This window comes from Podarcis gaigeae (genome assembly GCF_964106915.1).
Source record: "Podarcis gaigeae genome assembly, chromosome: 10".
NCBI lineage: Eukaryota > Metazoa > Chordata > Lepidosauria > Squamata > Lacertidae > Podarcis > Podarcis gaigeae.
The window spans coordinates 50153343-50173503 of NC_139686.1; the positions used below are offsets into that span (position 1 = coordinate 50153343).

A 20161-nucleotide genomic window follows, 5' to 3' on the forward strand; every position below is an offset into this window, starting at 1 on the left:
TAATCCTGTAACTTCCCATGCTTCAATGCTAATCATGATGTTTCCCATGGGACAGCAATTAATCTTTAAGAATGAAATTGTTTTCCAGATTCCCCAAGTAATCTCCTCATGACTCCAGTATTTCTTCTGCTAGTTTTCCATATGGGGCCTATAGAGCTCTTATTGATGCAAGTTCCTGCACTACTTAAATGTGTAAAACTAATCACTCTTGGATCTGATCATTAGGGCATCAGAATATGGTCTAAAGAATGAAGATAGGAATCCAGTCAACTGTCAGGAAAGGAAGAAGCAGTTGTTTCCCCAAGAGGTTCTATAGCCTCTTTCCACCACCCTGTACCCTTCCCCAGAGAGTGGAATGCAATCTGTGAGACAAAAGAGAGCACACTGGCTGTCTCCAACTTCCATTTGTTGCAATGACTAATCCATGGAAGGCCTTGCTTACTGAAGCACCTATCTTGAATTAACAGAGAAGAGAGAAGAACTAGCAGAGGCACACTGTTGTCCTCTCATGGTGTTGTAGAGCAGTGTTTCCCAACCTTGTGCCTCCAGATGTTTTTGGCCTACAACTCCCATCATCCCTAGCTAGCAAGACCAGTGGTCAGGGATGATGGGAGTTGTAGGCCAAAAACATCTGGAGGCACAAGGTTGGGAAACACTGTTGTAGAGAGCATCCAGGTTAATGTTCTTAGGATTTAATCACCAAAATGGGAAGTGCGTCATGGTTTGAAGGCTTGCAATCAATTTCACCTTCAATTTGTAGATGGGTGGAATAAGTTGGCTGATATGAACAACCTCCAAGTTATTTCTAATTGGCCACAGAGACTACTGGTTTGCTGGTTTAGGCACAATAGGAATCTATAGTTTCTGCAAACTAAGTTCAGAAGTAGGAATTGCAGCATGCCAGATGAGGAGGAGACAGGAAGAGGATGAGATGTCATGTGTTCCTAAGATCCTCCTCTGTTCATGCAGATGATGTCAAGACAAATCTGAACCACCTGAGAGAGATACCAAAATCCATTGATTTCATAATTGCCTCCCTTTGCCTCTAAAGAGATAAATAATATTAGCAGTACATAGTGTAAAAACCTATCTAGGCTGCATGAGGAAAAGTTTGTAAAAACTTGCTTGTTCCAGCAAGCTTTCGAGAACTGACATTTTAAGAAAAAGGCTGGTGCTGTAATGTTTTTATTGGAATTATCTGTATCCTTAAAAGGTCTTTAAATCTTTTGATTTCATTAGTACTTAACTGTTTATTTAATGATTGTCTTTTCTATGTTTTTACCTGTTTTATTTTACTTGTAAACCCCCTTGAGTCCTGGCCTAGAAAAAAGGTGGGATATAAATAAATAAAATAATGATGATGATAATGACAATTCTCTATGTGATCTACAGGTTCTTTTTAGTTGTAAATAAACCAAATGCTCTATTTCATTGAAATATAACATTTTAAATTTATAGCAAGTAATTAAAAAGGACTTTTGTTTAGGAAATATCTGAAAAATAAACAAGAAACTTGATTTAAGCACTGACTTAAGTTGGCTAGAAATAAATTATCGAGACAGACAGAGAACTACAGATGAAAGGTTTTTAGAAAACTATGAAAAACATTACATTGATAAAGATAAAGTGCATGGCAATAGGTAACTTCATTCTGCTGCAATGTCATACAACAACCACCATTAACAAACTATTTAGGCCTACTGAATAAGAAGTAGAAATTCAGTATTTTTCTTTACATGGTGATAATCACTCATATACAAAAGCTTCTGATTGTAATTCCCAAGTATATAGTTCATTTGCCAAGTAATGTTTGTTAAGTGTACTGTATAGGAAATGTACAAAGATGAATGAATGTACTGCAATTAAGCTAGACTGTAAAATAGAGGAATTTATCTTACCATTCAGTTTGCTATACTTTGAACATTAGATTTCTAGGATCAAGAACAACCGAGAGTATTGTGGCAACAATGTTAACAACATATGTTTTCATAGGTTAGACAGCAAGTCAGCTAAAAGTGACAACATGCAAGACTATAGTGCAATATGTTTACACAAAAGTAAGAACAATTAAGTTCAACAGGAGTTTAAAAAGGTAAAGGACCCCTGACAGTTAAGTCCTGTCGCAAACGACTCTGGGGTTGCAGCACTCATCTCCCTTTACTGGCCGAGGGAGCCGATGTTTGTCCGTAGACAGTTTTTCCAGGTCATGTGGCCAGCATGACTAAGCCACTTCTGGCGAAACCAGAGCAGCGCACGGAAACACCGTTTACCTTCCCCGCCAGAGTGGTACCTACTTATCTACTTGCACTTTGATGTGCTTTCAAACTGCTAGGTTGGCAGGAGCTGGGACCAAACAATGGGAGCTTACCCCATTGTGGGGATTTGAACCATCGACCTTCCGATCGGCAAGCCCAAGGCTCAGTGGTTTACACCACAGTGCCACCCACATCCTCTTAACAGGAGTTACTCCCAGGTAAATATGTGCTCTTTTGGCACAAAGAAAGGGCTATAACATGGAGAACCTTCCAAGGATGGGGAGGGCCAAAGGCTGAACTGAGGAGGAAGTGGGCAAGGTCACAGACAAAACAAAAATATGAATAAATAACAGCAGCCAGGCATGCATTCAGGTAGGCACACACACAGGTAGGCAGAGATCCTTCTGCCTGATCTTTAAGAATAAAAATAGCATTTCACCCCCACACACCCAAGAGCTGGAGTGGGTGGAAATGCTATTTTAACTCTTAGCAATCAGCACTTCACTTATCTTAGTGCTGTGGGAGTACAGCACTATGAGCAGAGATAAATCTCTGCCTGCTACTTTTTACTATTGAAGAGTGGGCAGAAGTTTGTCTCTGATTTCAGTGCTAAGCTGCACAGCTTCAAGATAAGACATTATCCGATCTCTGCTCACAGCACTGTGATGCTTAGCACTAAGATCAGATGTAAGATATCCCTTGTCTCAGCACTTAGCCTGGACATAACAGATCTATGCCCCAGATGTCAAATGACTAACAGGGGGCAGGGTATGATTTTCCCCAAACAGCCTCATGAGGCATGCCAGGTCTGTGTGCCACAGGGTTTGCCAAAGCTGACGTATAGGATTTCAGGCCACCGGCCCCCAGGTTAGGTGGAAAAAAAATCAGAGGCACAAAAGTATTTCTCTACCACCCCTGAGAAGAGAAGACTCCCTGGAAAATACCCTGATATGGGGAAAGATTGAGGGCACAAGGAGAAGGGGATGATAGAGGACGAGATGGTTGGACAGTGTTCTCGAAGCTACCAAACTGTGGGAGGCAGTGGAAGACAGGAGTGCCTGGCGTGCTCTGGTCCATAGGGTCACGAAGAGTCGGACTCGACTAAACGACTAAACAACAACCCCTCAAGCAAATATCAAGGCAGAACTACATATTGCAAGTGGAATTAAAGCAGCATCAGAAAGGGGTAATATTGAGAAGCAAAATGGTATGTGGCAGAAGGTCTCAACCATCGTCTTGCAACCGTGTTACTTCAGTACAAATTGTTCCCAAGTTTCCCTCCTCCAACTGGAGTTACAGATGCATGTTTACTCCTGCAAACATTTGTTAAAGGACTTTGTGGTACATGAAGCAGCCAGAGTGATTTAAAGTGGAGGAGCACATTCTTTTCATGCTGCTACTGTACTCAAAATCACCAACTCCCAGAGTAACTTTTGTCATGTGTGTATGTGTAGAATGTGAAGCTCTAGTCTCATGCTGTCTTGGAATAATTATGCTTCGCTGTCTTCCCAACTGAAAATGGAAGACATTGTAGTTGCAAAATTTTTTGCAGGATCCTCTGGTGCTACACAATAATGTTGTGCAACCTACTGCTGCTGCTGTCCACCCCATATGTTGTACCCCAATACTTCTTATTGTTCTCTTCCCTTTATTGCTATGTTCTGTCAGAGAAATACAGTGCAGCTCTATTTAGCTACATGTATACTTTTGGCTACAATCATTTGGATGAATCTGAATCACATAGTGAACTGAACACAGTGAGAAACATGAAATGGAATCAGTTCCTTTTTGAACATGCTGAAGTATAACTAGTTCCTTTTTCAAATAAACTTTCCAAGCTCTGTATGGCCGTACTCACATCTTGCTCTGGCTCAGTTCTGCCTCACAACCCAATGGCCCTTCATGGAAGAAGTTTATCCACTAATGCTTTGGCATGAGAACAAACAGAGTTAAGCTGTAGCTGCTATAAAGCCATGTGGTACTTTTCTAGTTAGACAAAACAGCAGCTATAGTAACAGGGGAAAGGCAGAATAGTAGGAAAAGACACCCAGTGACATGAATGCTGCCTGTACATTCCTGTTGAAAAAATGTGTGATTAAAAAGAAGGGTTTCACTTTATGGGAAATGGGACTGATGAACCAGCATGGGCAAGGATGATAGCCAAGGTAGCTAAGAGCCCATACAACACGGGGACGCAGAAGGAGCTGTGGTCTAAATCACCGAGCCTCTTGGACTTGCCGATTGGAAGGTCAGCGGTTCGAATCCATGCGACGGGGTGAGCTCCCATTGCTCTGTCCCAACTCCTGCCAACCTAGCAGTTCGAAAGCACGCCAGTACAAGTAGATAAATAGGTACCACTGTGGCAGAAAGGTAAACGTGTTTGTGTGAGCTCTGGTTTCCATCATGGTTTAGTCATGCTGGCCACATGACCCGGAAAGCTGTCTGCGGACAAACACCGACTCCCTTGGCCTGAAAGTGAGATGAACACCGCAACCCCAGAGTCGCCTTTGACTGGACTTAACCATCCAGGGGTCCTTTACCTTTTTACCTTTCCCTGGTAGCTAAGAGTCCACACAACAGGGTCAATCCAAGACATAAGGATTAGGATCAGGCAGCCAGAAACTAGTTGAGAAATCTGTGGGACCTCAGCTTTGAATCTTTTGACATATCACTAACTTTTAGAGTGCTTTGGGCACCCTATGCAAGGTCCCTTGGACAGCCCTGTTTGTGAAAGGGTACAAAATTTGCAGAATGGAAGAAATATATTGGGGTAAGAAAACACAACCCTGCTAGTGAGGCAGTCAAGTTACACTCTCCCTCCTGATCAACCACACTTATTGGAAGGTTGTGTTTGGGACAAAATGTGAAGAGGGGTGTACATTTTGAATGAATTGAGACTAATGCAATTTGGCTAAAAATTATCTGCAACTGGGTTTACTTCCAACCATCTGCCTGGCTTTACTTTCAACGGGATGCATATTTTGAGGCATATTCAAATACGCAGCCTCCTCATTGACATTCTCACTCATCTAGGCATGCATAAATGGTATGTGACTAGAGTTAGCTAGATCAGGGCGAAAGGCTGGACACACAGCTTTGGTAGACAATGAAACTTCCAATACAGTGTGGCAACATAGAAGTATTTCCACGTTTCCTAGGCAACAGGGGGAACATTTGCTCTCTACTACCATACAGACTGAAAATAATAGGAGTGTTTTCATTTACCTTTAGTGATGTCATAAAAGCAACCAAATCTTACTGGCTATGTGACACCATGATATCATTATGTTCATTACGTGATCCCTGAATGGCTGAAATTGTGCTATGAATTAGACGGAATCCCAGAATTGGCAACATATTAGGGCTGTGGTGCAAAAAACAAACAAACACAAAGCACCTCTCAGATGGGAGTTTTCTCAACAGGGTTTGAAAAGCAGACTTTTAATCAAATCATAAATTGACCTTTGTGAAAATTCTGCATAATGCTCATTTTGACAACTGTGCTCACCACATTTAACCTAATGTCATATTAATGAACTATTTCCAGATGCAAATTGTTTAGTAAATGCTTATTGTGCATTTCTGACATCAACTTTGAATCCTTATTCCTATTTTATAGATGTAAAACTAAAGGGGGCATCGGTTATCCAAGACCACACTCTATGGCAGAGTTTGGAACTGAATCCAAGTCTTCCACAGACTTGGACGTACAGTTGTAAGAAAGAGAATGTGGAAAAAACAGAATTGCTTTCTTGCAAATAATACAGCTCACATTAGTCTCATGGCAATATTATCATGTTTTGTTTTTGTATAGCAGAATGGAACATTCTTTTGTGACAGAGGTTGCTAGCGGGGAACACCTCTCTGAAATATGCTTGATCTGACATGTGATCATAGAGCTGCATATATACTGGAGCAAAAACAGAAACTAACTCAAAGATCCACATAGTAACAGCTAGAAAAAAGCATAACGCTACAGTACTGCTTTCTTTAAAAGCCTTTATCAGTGACATTTCCCCCACAATCCAGAATGCAAAAAGCTGGGGGTTTGCCTGTATACTGCTCTCCTGGAAGACTCACACAGATTCTTCCAGGGATTATACCTTATCAGGTAAATACCAGGGTTAAAGTGAAAGTGGTAATTCATTTCCCTCCTCTGTCATTTCTTTATCATGAAAGCTGCAACCTCTGGCAGAGGAGGAAACAAACAAGTAAGAGGATGAATACCTCTGGAATCCCCCAACAATGGCAGACACTTTTGCATGCTTAAAAAGCTTTAGTATTCAGTGTCAACTTCAAGCAAATTTCACAAAAATGTACTTAATATATCCCCCAGCTCCAATGTAGTTAAGATATTCCTTGTGAAATTCAGACGGAGGCTTGATCTGTTTTCTTATAGCATGGTCCGGCTTCTTTGATCTGCAGTACTGTAATCTACTGAGCTATTTACATTCTGTATTTTTAAAGGTCTCTTTGGCTACTTGCATTCGGAAGGGAGGAGGGTGGGAGGAGAGAAGTAGCGCTACTTTCCTATTCCCTATCTTGCAACTGTCAGGAAAAAAAAGCAATGATGGAATTACTTCTAAACTGAAGGAAAGTGTTCCACCTAGAGTCCATTTTCTGAGCTGAAAGCAACTGACAGGTTATCTGCCTTCGGATGCTATTTTTAGTATTTGGGAAGTACTTGATTCTTTGTGGGGGGAAGATGGTATTAAAAAGAAGCAGAGATATTGTCCCTGGTTATAATTGACAATGTTAATCTTCTTTTCCCCCTCCATGGTGATAAAAAAGTCATTTTTATATTTAATTAATGCAGGGGATCGTTTTGGAAACTGGCTAATGAGGCTCTGATCACATTACCATGAAAATGTGCATTAACTCTGCAACTGAGGAGGATGTTTCATGTGTAGAGAATCCACTTTGTAATTAGTCCACTGTGAAATGAATCACGTCAGGAAGAATTTGGAGGGGGGGAAATAGAAGAAAAACAGTAGGCAATGGGTACTTAGTCACTGCTGTGCCAACAGACCACCAACATTCTACACTGTTTTGTCCTCAATCCTTAGTTCGTCATCTACAGTGCAGTCAAAAACTGGAAGTGTTCTGCCTCTGTCAACAGTGACATGCCAAAGCATGGGAGAATTACAAAGAGGAAGAGAACAGATGCTGAGGCACTAAACTTTCATCTGCCAGATTTCCAGAGCAAAAGCCAAAGCAAAACGAAATCCACACACTTCAAACATGGGTGCAATAGGACTTGTGCAAAATTACAGTCTATTAGGGTAACATTTATTTTCTTCATCTCTCCCTTCTTATTCTAACTGCACAACAAGCCCATGTTATCAGATTACAGAAATATTCCTGCTGTTGGGACACAGACTTAAGTAAGGACATGATAAATCAAGCTCTCTGACTAATATTGAGGAACAATACAAAGGACAGAGTAACGACCGATAAAAGCATCCTTTAAAACCAGGCAGCTCAACCCCTATTCAAAACGAGAGGAAGAAAAAGAGCTCTGATAATTTACTGTTAAACAAAACAGTCATTTCTAATTAAAAAGAGCTATCTCTATAGCCTTGATAGCACATGCTAAGCCATAAAACTTCATCCAGTAAACTTCTTGAAAGCACTTGAGACCCAAGTGCTGGCAAATCCTACCTGTTAAATCCTAACAGCTGCAAAAGTGTCATCTGTGTAACTGATAGACAATCCACTTCCCAAATCTAAAGATTCTCTATGCACATTACGATATGGTTCAATGATAACACATGTCTCTGGCTGAGAATTTGGCAAAAAAAAGATGTACAGCAATTTTAAAAGAAACACACAGGGAGTCAAATATGCAATCACACACCAAAACACAAAATCAACATCCCCTCATTTTCACCAAGTGCTTTGCAAACAGAACAAAATTACAGAGCTTCCTACAAAAACCTTCTGCACTCACCTGGGAAACTTCATAAAGCAGTTTGTAGTGTTCCTCCCTCTTCTGAAAACTGCACAAATTGCAACCCATTCTAGTAAGAAATAATGAAAGAGCAAGGCTTCTAATTTCCCAAGGACTGAGAGGCAAATGCACTGACAGGGAAGCACCCTCCAGACTTGACTACTGTTTTTCATCAGTCTCTCCGGTGCAGGAACACAGACACGCCACTGTTAGCTGGAAGCACAAGCCAGGGTAGTGTGTGTAAGCAGCAGCAAGCTCTTCTTCTTCTTCCCCAAGTATCTTACACTCACGTATACACACAGACATACACAGAGTTTCATCTCAGTTCGCAGCAACACTCCCCCTGTCTCTGCATCAGTGCACATGACTACACAGATTCCAGCTCATGAATATTAATAGAGCCTCATTGATTATTTATGACAGAACGTGTTAGCAGGGAGGGGTGTCATAGCTGCCGCTGATAACAGATGAATATTTACTAATTAAGAAGCAAATGTACTGTGGTTAAACAAAATACACGTGCCGCTAACACTTTTGTTTATTAAAGGTGGAGCACGTAAGGGGTACCTTTTTTAAACAACAGCAACAACATTTGCCCTTTACCTTTAGGATCAAAGGGATAATACGCATGAGTAGTAATTTTGGGGGAAACATTCTCGGGTTAGGATAGCTCTCCAGCGTGGGCAATAAAATTATGGCACTTGTTTTCAAGTACATGTACATTTTTATTATCCCCCTCCCAACTTAATGGGGAAAAATTGGTTATTTTTCTTAACAGCTGAACCAAGCAAGACAGAAAAAAGAAAATAAATCCAGATGGTTGTACTACATTCTTTATTTGTGTAGTACTATCAGATCTGCCAAAATACTAAAATTAGAAGGAAGTGTGTTCTAACATTCTGCAATACATAGATGTACCACTTCTAGCATTTATAACTCACTTGCTCGTGAAGATCTCAATGTCCTCTTCTATTTACAGTATTTTAATTCACTCTGCATATATGTGTATCAAACATGCACTTATATAATAGTATGTATATCCAAATCTTGTACCATTATCTCCAGTACATTCATTTGGAAGCAGCGCCATTGATTTTAGTGGAATGTACTTCTAATCCATCTGAAAGATTGCACGGTCACCTGTAAAAGCACCTATGGAAACTTGTCTTCCATGCATGGGTTGCTCGCATGGATGCAGAGTTGCATGCGAAATATGAGGGGGAGGAATCCCATCAGTACTTTTGCAGTTCAGTGGTATAAATGCGATTGTGTCACATGTGCATCACTGCTAAGATAGTTGATACTGCCACCTTTGATCAGCTGTATGGATTTGAGAGATGGCCTTATAAGCACCTTATTTCCTTCTGCCTATAACAGGTGATCAATGCAGTTAAAAGCTGGTTTTTTGGGTAGGTTGTTGTTGTGTTTTTTTTAAAAAGAAAAATCTGTTCGCTAGTAGTGAAGATCTTTGGACTGGGCCCAACGGAGCTGTAATGGCGGTGCAGAAATGGGGTGTGTGTGTGGGGGGAAATAACCTAAAACTTAATTTCTGTCTGAAATCAATGCGGCTTCCTTACATGCTACTTTAAAAAAAAAGAATTGGGGTGCTAGATAAATAACTCTCCTAATTAATTTGCACAATGGGGCATAAATTTTTGAATAACCAGGGATGGAAATATAACTTTAATGTGAACATGAATTAAAGTAATTATGTATATGATCTTTATTTTTAAATATTAAAAAGCTTCTGTAAGAGCTTGCCACAAAGTCTAATTTTGCCATTTGTCAATTAGCTTTTTATAGCTCTATGGTTCTCTCTATTCGCATAAAAACAAGGACACATTTAAATGAAACTTAGATCTTTAAAAAAGTGCAAATTCCTCACATTTAAATCCAATCACAATGTCATATGTTATATAGAATGCAGCTCATAAGTGTACTTCTTAAAAAATAAACTCACATCATGGTAAAATTCTGGTCCTTTTCCATGATTTCTTTTGTTTAAAACCAGTGCTATCTGACACATTCACTAATTAAATAAAGCTGGCTCTTGTTCTGAAAAGTCTTAAAACTTAATGGGATGCCAGGTGGACTCTGGTGCAAAAAATAATTACTTTATAGCCAATGAAATCAGTCAAGTTAATCTTGACATTGGCTCCTAATATGCTTAATTGATAAAGTACTGCAGGGTTTTTGTTTTGGTTTTTTCCCTCAAAAAGTGCTTTGTAAAATGTGTGGGTTTTTTTAAAAGAATCAATACTAGGAAATGATCCTAATGAGTACTAATTGTTAACAAATTGGCTTTGCATCTAGCAGCACCTCAAACACCACCAATGCAGCATGGAAAGCAGACCCACAGCCATACACTGCTTATCATTCCTTTCCCTTGAGATGTAATAATCCGATTTTCTGGGCCTTGATTTTAACCTAACTGGCTGGATCAAAGCCAGGGAGGGCAACCTATTTAGAAACAGCTTCACTGATGTCAATGTGGCATCAAGGGTGTCAATATGGCACATGTAAGTACCGCTATGCAAATAACAAACGAACCTGCGCCCAGCTAAAAATGAAATTTCACATGCTCAATAAATAAACTTAAAAGTTTATAAAAGTAACTGCATATTTAAGGTTTGTATGTGTCAAATCATGCAAGACGGAAACTGTGCCAGCTCTAAGCGTCAAGAATAAAATATGAAATTTCCCTGTGGGCCACATGTTCCCAAAGAAGGGTTGCCCCATAATCTTTATTTTAAGGAACATATAGATAGAACATGATGGGATGTGGGTGGCGCTGTGGGTTAAATCACAGAGCCCAGGACTTGCCGATCAGAAGGTGGACGGTTCGAATCTCCATGACGGGGTGAGCTCCCATTGCTCAGTCCCTGCTCCTGCCAACCTAGCAGTTCAAAAACATGTCAAAGTGCAAATAGATAAATAGGTACCGCTTCAGCGGGAAGGTAAACGGCGTTTCTGTGCGCTGTTCTGGTTCACCAGAAGTGGCTTAGTCATGCTGGCCACATGACCCGGAAGCTGTACGCCGACTCCCTCGGCCAATAAAGCGAGATGAGCGCCGCAACCCCAGAGTCGGTCACGACTGGACCTAATGGTCAGGGGTCCCTTCACCTTTTTAGATAGAACATCACAGTCCAATAGAGCATGATTGGTCATAGGAAATAACTTTTTGCATGTCACAGGCACAACTGACACTGAGTGTAGGGCCAAAGCTCACACAGAGAAATTCTGCTTACCTGGACTGTGGGCAGCAATTACGGTGCAGCTCATTTCAATCACCAGGGCTCCTTTCCCTGCTTCCAATGGCTGATGGTTGAAGCTATGGCCTCTCCCACTAGCCAGTGGGGTGGGAGCAGTTTTTAATTTAGCCCGCCAATGAAATTTACTCATCATGGGTGGGCTCAGGAGGCTGGCACAGTTGAGATGGAGCTGAATGAAGAATCCTGCAGGGTCTTCATTCTGGTCTGCTTCCCAGGCATAAATTAAGCCCACCACCGAGGTGTTTCTGTCCATACACCCAGAAGGGGGTGAGAGGCCACAGCTCTCCTCAAGGCGGTGAGTAGAATGTTGTATTATTTTATTGTTGTTAGCCGCCCTGAGCCCGGCTTCGGCTGGGGAGGGCAGGATATAAATAATTTATTATTATTATTATTATTATTTATTATTATGGGCTGCTCCTATTTGATGTATGTCACACGGCAGTCCTATCCCAGGATCAACTCCCAGGTTAGCAGTCAGCAGGTAAGCTGACTGATTCTAGAAACACCCAGTGCCTGAGCCAAAACTCACATCTGTAATCCATAAAGTTGTGGCCTATTACAATCCAAGAAGTTGTCCTGAGATTCCTTTCCTTCTGCTATCATGGCACCCCAGCGGCAGGCTCACTGTGCCTGGGCACACAACTGTGCTTAACCTACAGCAGCTGTCCCATTCTCTTATTTATTTGTACAGTGGTACCTCAGGTTACAAAGGCTTCAGGTTACAGACACTTCAGGTTACAGACTCCGCTAACCCAGAAATAGTACCTCGGGTTAAGAACTTTGCTTCAGGGTGAGAACAGAAATCACACGGCGGCAACGGGAGGCCCCATTAGATAAAGTGGCACCTCAGGTTAAGAACAGTTTCAGGTTAAGAACGGACCTCCAGAACGAATTAAGTTCTTAACCCGAGGTACCACTGTATAGCACTCTTCAATTAAAAATGTGTAAGATAGTCCACAATTATTTATAACCCCCACAAAAAATACCAATGTAACAGTTAGCAACAATATAAGGTAGTTCTGAAAACTATCAAAGCAGGATTTTTTTAAAAAAACCCAAAAACCAGCAAATATTAAGAGCTTCAGAAAAGAAACAAACATGACACTTAGCAGGTATTAGGATAGGTACCAAGTGAAACTGCATTTTGCGCTAGATGCAGGTTTCGACTAGGCATTAGAAACATAATGTGCAGTGTAGCAATCCAATATTATCAGAGCACAAATTACTGTGGCCAGCTTATCCCTGCGTGGATAGGCTGCCTACAATGACCTTGAAATGGTCAAGGGCACTCCATGCTACTCGGGCCACTTGTGGTGCCAAGAGACAAGAGTAGATCCAGAAAGACCCCAAAACTACAGGCCCACCCACTCAGAAGGAGTGTGACCCTATTGGCACCATTTACTTATACTAATTTTTTCCTCCTCTAATGCTTGGAATATTATTTGGAATATAAAACACGAGGGCATAGAACTTACTTGTGCTACTACCACCAATAACTTCCTCCTCCCCGCCCTCCGTGGGTTGAATCCAACTAAGTTCTGTTCAGAGCAGACCAACTGAAATGGGACCAAGTTAGTCATGTCCATAGCTGTCAACGTTTCCCTTTTTTAAAGGGGAATTCCCTTATTCCGAATAGGATTCCTCGCATGAAAAGCGAAAAGCTGACAGCTATGGTCATGTCCACTAATTTCAATGGGTCATATGACTAGCACTGGATGTAACCCAATTATTTGACTCAGTTTTCATTATGTCTGTACCTGTTTCATTTGAGCTGCTTCCAACTTGACAAATCTCTTACCAATAAAACACATGTGCGGGAAAGATACTGTAAACTTTCCATAGATCCATATGTACTGTACACAATATGGAAATTTGCAACTGGTTGGAGCTACCTAATTTGTGCATTTCATGAATATGAAAAACACAACCGATACGTGTTGGGACTAACTTGGGTTGTCCTCCATGGAAATGCTTTTCATGCCGGAATTTCGTCACGTAGGGATGAAATTTGTTATGTAGGAATACTTCCTTTATCTGATGAGCCACTGTGAGAATAGAATGCTAGACTGAGCTTTGGTCTGATGCAGCATGACTTTTCTTACGTTTTGTTCTTATGTTCTTAAGCGGCCTTTCAATTCTGACATATGTGCTCCATTCATTTATCTACCCTTGGCTTAGATAAAGCAGATGTTTTGTTTTCTATTTACAGATGTCTAATCGGCTGAGGATCCAAGTCTGAGAAAAATTATTTCTTAAAGAAAAATATTGTATGATATTCTGAGGTTCATCAAAGATGCTGTATTCATTACATGTATGCTCAAAGCTACTAACCCACTTATGTAAGGATGCAAACACTGAGGCGTATCATAATTGGATTAAAGATTACATTGAAAATACTGCATTTTAACAAGTCCTTTCCTTTTACAAAAGATATTAAAACACAATCAACCACTTTGTATTCAATATGCAATTCGAAGAGGAATGAATTATTCAACAAGCTTCTTGATTGAGCAATTTCTTCTCTACGTCACCTCTAATGTGATGTCACCTCAAAGGTCCATCAAAGCATAGAGGCAAACTAAGAACCAGCTAAGGAAAGCACTAAAACTCCTGAAGGATAAAATTTAATTGCTTTTTTAATGCAGAAAGTGGTTTTAACCCCAACAAAAAAGTGAATTTCTTATGTACTAAGCAGCAGTGGCTTATTCTGTCATGTTTGCAGTCAAAATGATGAGGGGGCTTGTACTTCTTGAATAATTCTGACTATGTTTTATTACACTGTATATCTTGAACACATTTACTCCTGTAGAAACACTGTCATTGTTCAGCCCAATCTTTTGAAGGCTTACTTGGAAGTCCCGTTTGTTTTATACAGTATAACCAATTGTTTAAGAGACCAAGTTTTCACCTCCTGATTTAAGTGTGGCCATTATTTAATTGCCTTTAAAATCTGATATATTTCATATTTCAACTCTTTAAAATATATTTTTAAAAAAGATTGCTACTTCCATAAACATTAAAACTGATTTTTTTGAAATTTTGATGCCACTCTTTTGAAGTATAATGCTCTTAACTGAAGTCTTAACTGAGCTATGTACAGTGGTACCTTGGGTTACAGACTCCGCTAACCCAGGATACAGACTCCGCTAACCCAGAAATAGTACCTCGGGTTAAGAACTTTGCTTCAGGATGAGAACAGAAATCGCGCGGCGGTGGCACAGCGGCAGCAGGCCTAAAGTGGTACCTCAGGTTAAGAACAGTTTCAGGTTAAGAACAGAACTCCAGAACGAATTAAGTTCTTAACCTGAGGTACCACCGTACACTTTTGTTCAAATAGGCAGTTAATTATTACATGTGGCCTCAAATGAAGAAACATGGATGAACACACCTGTTTGTTTATAGAAAGGGTTCTACTGCATGCCTCACTCTTATACATTCACCTGGTTTGCACATTACAGTCATCCAAACCATGGGTTAGCATGAATGTGCAGGCTTCTGAGGAGGAGACCATGACCACTTTGATGTTCCCTGGGGTTTTGAGGCAGCAGCTACGCCATGATTTGGCTTAGTGTATCATCTGACCTGGGATCACTGTCTCTCCTCTTTAACCATGATCTTTAGCTAAGGTACATCCTAGGGTTCACTTAGGGTTAAGGAGGAAAGGCCTTAACAACACTCTAAAGCAAATCTTGTCTTAGCTGACATCCCAGAATAGAAATGGCTGCAAATCCATGGTGCTTAAATACAAGAGCATATCATTAAATTATAAATGGAATTATGATCATTTCTGACTGCAGGCTGGAACATGATTATATACAGACTTCTATGTATTCAGATCTAGAGAATAGGCATGTGGAGAGAGAAAAAAAGGTTTTAAACACAGTGCTTTTGATAGCGAGCTGCCTCAGCTTGGGAACTGGACAACATTGTGCTTCATTTTGTATCTGAGGTAAATCCTTGCTTTACTTCATATTCTGAAGCTTCATATGACCTGGCAATGAACTATAATGGGGAAATCAACAAATGTCCACAGCTTTTTCCTTTTCTGACAGAAGTTGATGGCATTTGCCAGTTTCATACTCTGTTCTGAAGGGATGACACCTGTATAGTCCGGGAGGTTAGACACAAAGAGCAGTAAGAAAATATGTTAAAAATAGGATGCAAGAGATTGGATTTTAGGAAATTTTTGGTCTGGATAGAAATAAGGGAATGTCATATAAGCAGAATGCAACCAACAACAACTCAAGAAGCCTCTATGAGTGTCGCTGTTGCTGCTAAGAGAGTCAACTGGCAAAGACAAGTGAAAGCAGTGAAAGAGTTTCTGATACGTCAATTTACCATAATTTCTCTCCTATTGTGACTGGAGTGCTGTTCTAAAACCAATCCTTGACTGGGTGCTACTAGTGCTGTCCTTTTCTACCTCCCCCATGGCCGGCATTTTCCTTTTATGGAGAGCTTATGGGAGGTTAAAAAATGTGTCAAACCTGGCTTGCAAAAGGAAATAGGGCAACCACGGGAGGCAGGTCTGAAGCTTTGGAACCAGCCTGCTTCAGTCTGGACAGGGTTGCCTTGATTTCGAGGCAATCCAAGTTATTGCCAAAGCAGGCTGTTTTGCCTCAGAACTGGTGCTTCAACTAAAGTTAGTTCAAAGTCCTAACAGAGATTTCAATAAGCGGCTTATCTTTCATATTTACCTTTTACAAACATCTTCATATTATGCAGATATTATGCAGCTCTGTTCAGATGAGCACTTTTAGAAGTGGGGGAGTATCTCAGATATAATATTGAAGCGACCAATTTTCTCTTTAAGGGGCACCTCTGTATGGATGACTGTGAGCCGTGAACTCTGACTGAATACCTGAGAAACTAGATCACTATTCTCTGCATTTTGGCCACTGACGACAATGTGAGCACATCTCAAGCAATGATGTACTTATTCCTGCCCACCTTAATACTAGCTAAAGTGCCAACCAATGGCTATGGCCAGTTAGCATATTGTATGGTACCATTATCTATCTATCTATCTATCTATCTATCTATCTATCTATCTATCTATCTATCTATCTATCTATCTTCTATCTAAAAAACTTCCCAGCTGGCTACTATTTCCTTCAGGAGCAGGACAACTGAAAAGGGACCCATCCAGTTATACAAGATGAAAAACGACAAACTTCCAAACTGCTTAAATACTAAAGACTCAGAAACAAGCCCAAACTTTCAGCAGGTTACACAGAGCAGACCCTGGAATCTTAGGATTATGTGGCAAAGGTTTCTTTGTGCATGCAGAGACATGTATGTGCTTTCAAACAGATAATCCCACAGTATGAATAATCCAAAGTGTTTTTTGCCAGATGCCTTCCTTATGCCCTTTGGCTTCCTGATGTGGGCACAGCCCTGAGGATTTATATTTTTATTTTACATTGTCTGGGTGTGTGTGCTTTATATAGGTAATTGTGAAATTATATTTTTTAAAATTAGCGTTAGTAATCATAACAATTGTAACAGAACTCTACAAAAGAAATTGGCACTGGAAGAATGATAATTCATTTTTGATGACATCATAAAAGCCTTATAGCTAATTTTTAATAATAATATTTATTTATTTCATTTCTATCCTGTCTTTCTTCCACTGCAGGGCCCAAGGTGGCCCACAAGGTGAATTGAAAACAGATACAGCTAAATAAAACCTACCAATAAATTATAAAGATATGTGTGTATTTTAAAAAATTAAGTAAGTTATATTACAACCAGCACTGAAGCAAAAAAACTTGAAACACTGCAATGGACTTCCTTAGCTTGAAAGTTCCAAACTGTCTCTGAGTGGCAAGTGGGAGAGTGGAGGGGGGTTAACAAAATGTAATTTGCTTGCCAAAATATAGGAACACCAAGGACACTGCCAACTCTTTGAGAGCCTTCAATAGACACCAAGTGTAAGAGCATTTTAAGACATGCCCTTCCTCTTAGATACACCAAGACTACTGCCAACTCTTTGAGAGGCTTCAGCAGACACTCATATTTCAACAAAAACAGTCTAGATCTCGGGTTAAAGGGAAATAAAAACATTCTGTTCTTTCATGCCTGGTTATGACTTTTTGTCACTTTAAAACTAATATGACACGGTATATAGGGCTGCAAACAAAATTCGGTTTCCAGCTAATAACTGAATAGGATGATGGATGGATGAGAGGCACAGTGCAATACAGCGGAGAGGAACTGTGCAAACAGTTTAAGTGTCTTGACAGCTGGCTAGTTTGATTTAAAATTACAATTTGAACGGAAATCAACTCTTATTTCTTGATGGTCATTAAAAAAGAATTATGTGTGCCATTCATTTTGTTGTCGTCAACAAAAACATCCTGCAATGATCAAAGACTAATCTATCTCCTTCTACAAAATCCTCACAGCAGTAAAGGTTTGCTTCGTACACTATGTGGTTTTTCCCCTCAAAACCCTCATCACTGCCAGTGCACCTGCTTTCCAGAAGATCATTAGGTATAAATCCCAATGTACTCCAATCAACCTTGCTTTAGTTACCCTGCCGTCTGTTCTAGAAGAAAATTAATGTTATTAGACTCCTTTTTCCTCTTTCAAGATTGGCTGGTGTTTGGTTACTGTGCCAGCTGTCTAAGAGGTGCTGAGGTCTGTTCTACACTGACCCATCTTATTGTCTGGGCATCGCCCAAGTCCCAACATGCGAGCACTAAAACCGCAACTAAAGCCTGCACCAGCTGTTTAACTATTGTACAGGTACTTAGAGGGATTACAGCATTCTAAACCACAAGCTTGGCAGCGGATACTCAGCCATCAAAGAAAAGCTATGCTGACTCTTCTCACTAAGGAGCATCAGGCTGGGATTCAGATTGCAGTTTTAAAACAGTGAAGCTGGGGCAAACGTACACAGAAAGCAGAAAAAGTCATAAGAAAGAAGAATTCATGTGGAGCCTCATAGGCTACAAATGGTGAAATCCCAATTGAAAAATACTTTTTGCTTTAATTAGAATTTCCCGTGAAAAGCAGAAATTAGCATAGCAAAGTTTGCTTCATCTCTGAACCAAACAGTAGATGATGAATCTCTCTTCTCTCCTACTGAAACAAAGCCTTGTTGAGTTCAGAAGGGGGAATTTGTTACAGTCCAGTACTTCTAAGGCCAGTCCTTTGCCAACGGTTGATTTCAGAGAGCAGAAGTTTGATTCATATCTACACCATATCTTGGGCATCCTGCCACCAATCTAACTTTTTCTCTTCAGCACTTCTGCCTCCAGCTCAAGGTTACTGCAATAATACTTCTTCTGTTTGCCATCTTTGTATTCTGCAATGAAATTGCTTCCTTTCATACACTGTTACAGACAAAATATAGCCACCAGGAAATACAGTAATCAAACTCAGACACTGAATACAAAGGATGATAACAGAAGGCTTATTAATACCCTTCATCAATTATTTTTGGATTTTGGGGATTTTCAACTTTTAAAATACAAACTCAAAAGTAATGTAAAGAAGCCTGAAGGAAGAATTGTTGCCAGTCTAGGAATTTACAAAGGCTACAATACATGCTACAATAAACATATTGAGTTTATTTCAGTACTGCATTTCCATTAACAACAAAAGTAGAACAAATACCAAAACAATTTATGTGGGATGCTAGTCATTTCAAATTTAGACATCTTACAACGGATACTGTCTGCCCAAAGATTTTCCCTGTTGATTTCAAGAAATTCTTCAGTTAAAAAGAGTTTTTACACTTATTCTCCAGTGTCTCTCTGTTGTCAATACCATTCATAAATAAATATGAGTCATAGCTGAGAAAAGAAGCAAGACAAGAAAAGAGGAAATTCTCTCAGAGAGCCCTCTTTGAAATTCCATGTTGACTGTTCTTATTGAATTATGTTAGGCGGAAACTCATATATAGATAGGCAGGCAGGTGAAACTCTTTTTGTTGTTGTTGTTGCCTTTCTAGGCAACAAAATGCTATAGCGCCAATGCAAAATGCAAGTTTGAGATAGTATTCTCATAACAATGATACTACTACCACAATAGTTATAGGCACCTGCTGACTGTGTTCTTGTATTTTTAAAACTGATTTTATCATGGATTAATATGTCGGGGGCTTTGGGACCAAAAAGCAGTACGTGAACATAAAAAGCACAACATAACATAGGAATATGAAAGAACCCCTCACTTGACCATCCTTCTTTCCCCCACACAAAAAAACTTACTATGTCAGAAAGAAGCCAAATTTATCTCTGTCTAAAAAGTGTGTGTGTGTGTGTGTGTGTGTGTGTGTGTGTGGTGGATTCACAATAGAGCTGCACATATATAGCTTACTGAAATGGGGGAGGGGATGTTCACCAAATTGGGGAAGGGCTGTAAGTTCAGTTTGGGTCAAGTGAAACAAAAAGATTTTGGGAGGGTGGGATTTAGTTATTAGAGAATAAAAACTCAGAAATGTGTATGCCACTGTTTTATATGTTTTATATGTAAAACGAGAGCTAAAATTGCATAAGTGGTTTATAAATTATATTTAAAAGGTTCTGTAGTTTCCAGAGTCTTTCCTTTGTTTCTACAGACTCGGAGGAGGAGGAAGGACCAGAAAATTCAAATGGAAGAGGATCATCCCTCCACACACACCCCACTTGCCAAAAGGCCATTCTTTACATGTTAACCAACTAAGTTGAATCGGTTTG

General features: G+C 40.0%; 1 protein-coding gene across 2 annotated transcripts in view; it reads right to left on the bottom strand.

Annotated features, from left to right (window-relative positions):
• The window catches only part of PDZRN4 (PDZ domain containing ring finger 4), a 221645-nt gene that overhangs the window by 104585 nt on the left and 96899 nt on the right, over positions 1-20161 (bottom strand). The window contains exon 1 of one of the 2 annotated variants that reach the window (XM_083699099.1): positions 8206-8532. The exons of the other annotated variant lie outside the window; for it this stretch is intronic. Within the exon in view, the coding sequence (XP_083555225.1) occupies positions 8206-8274 (69 nt within the window). The 5' untranslated portion in view covers positions 8275-8532. Of the gene's footprint in view, positions 1-8205; positions 8533-20161 lie in introns of those variants that run through there. 2 annotated transcript variants of the gene reach the window in all.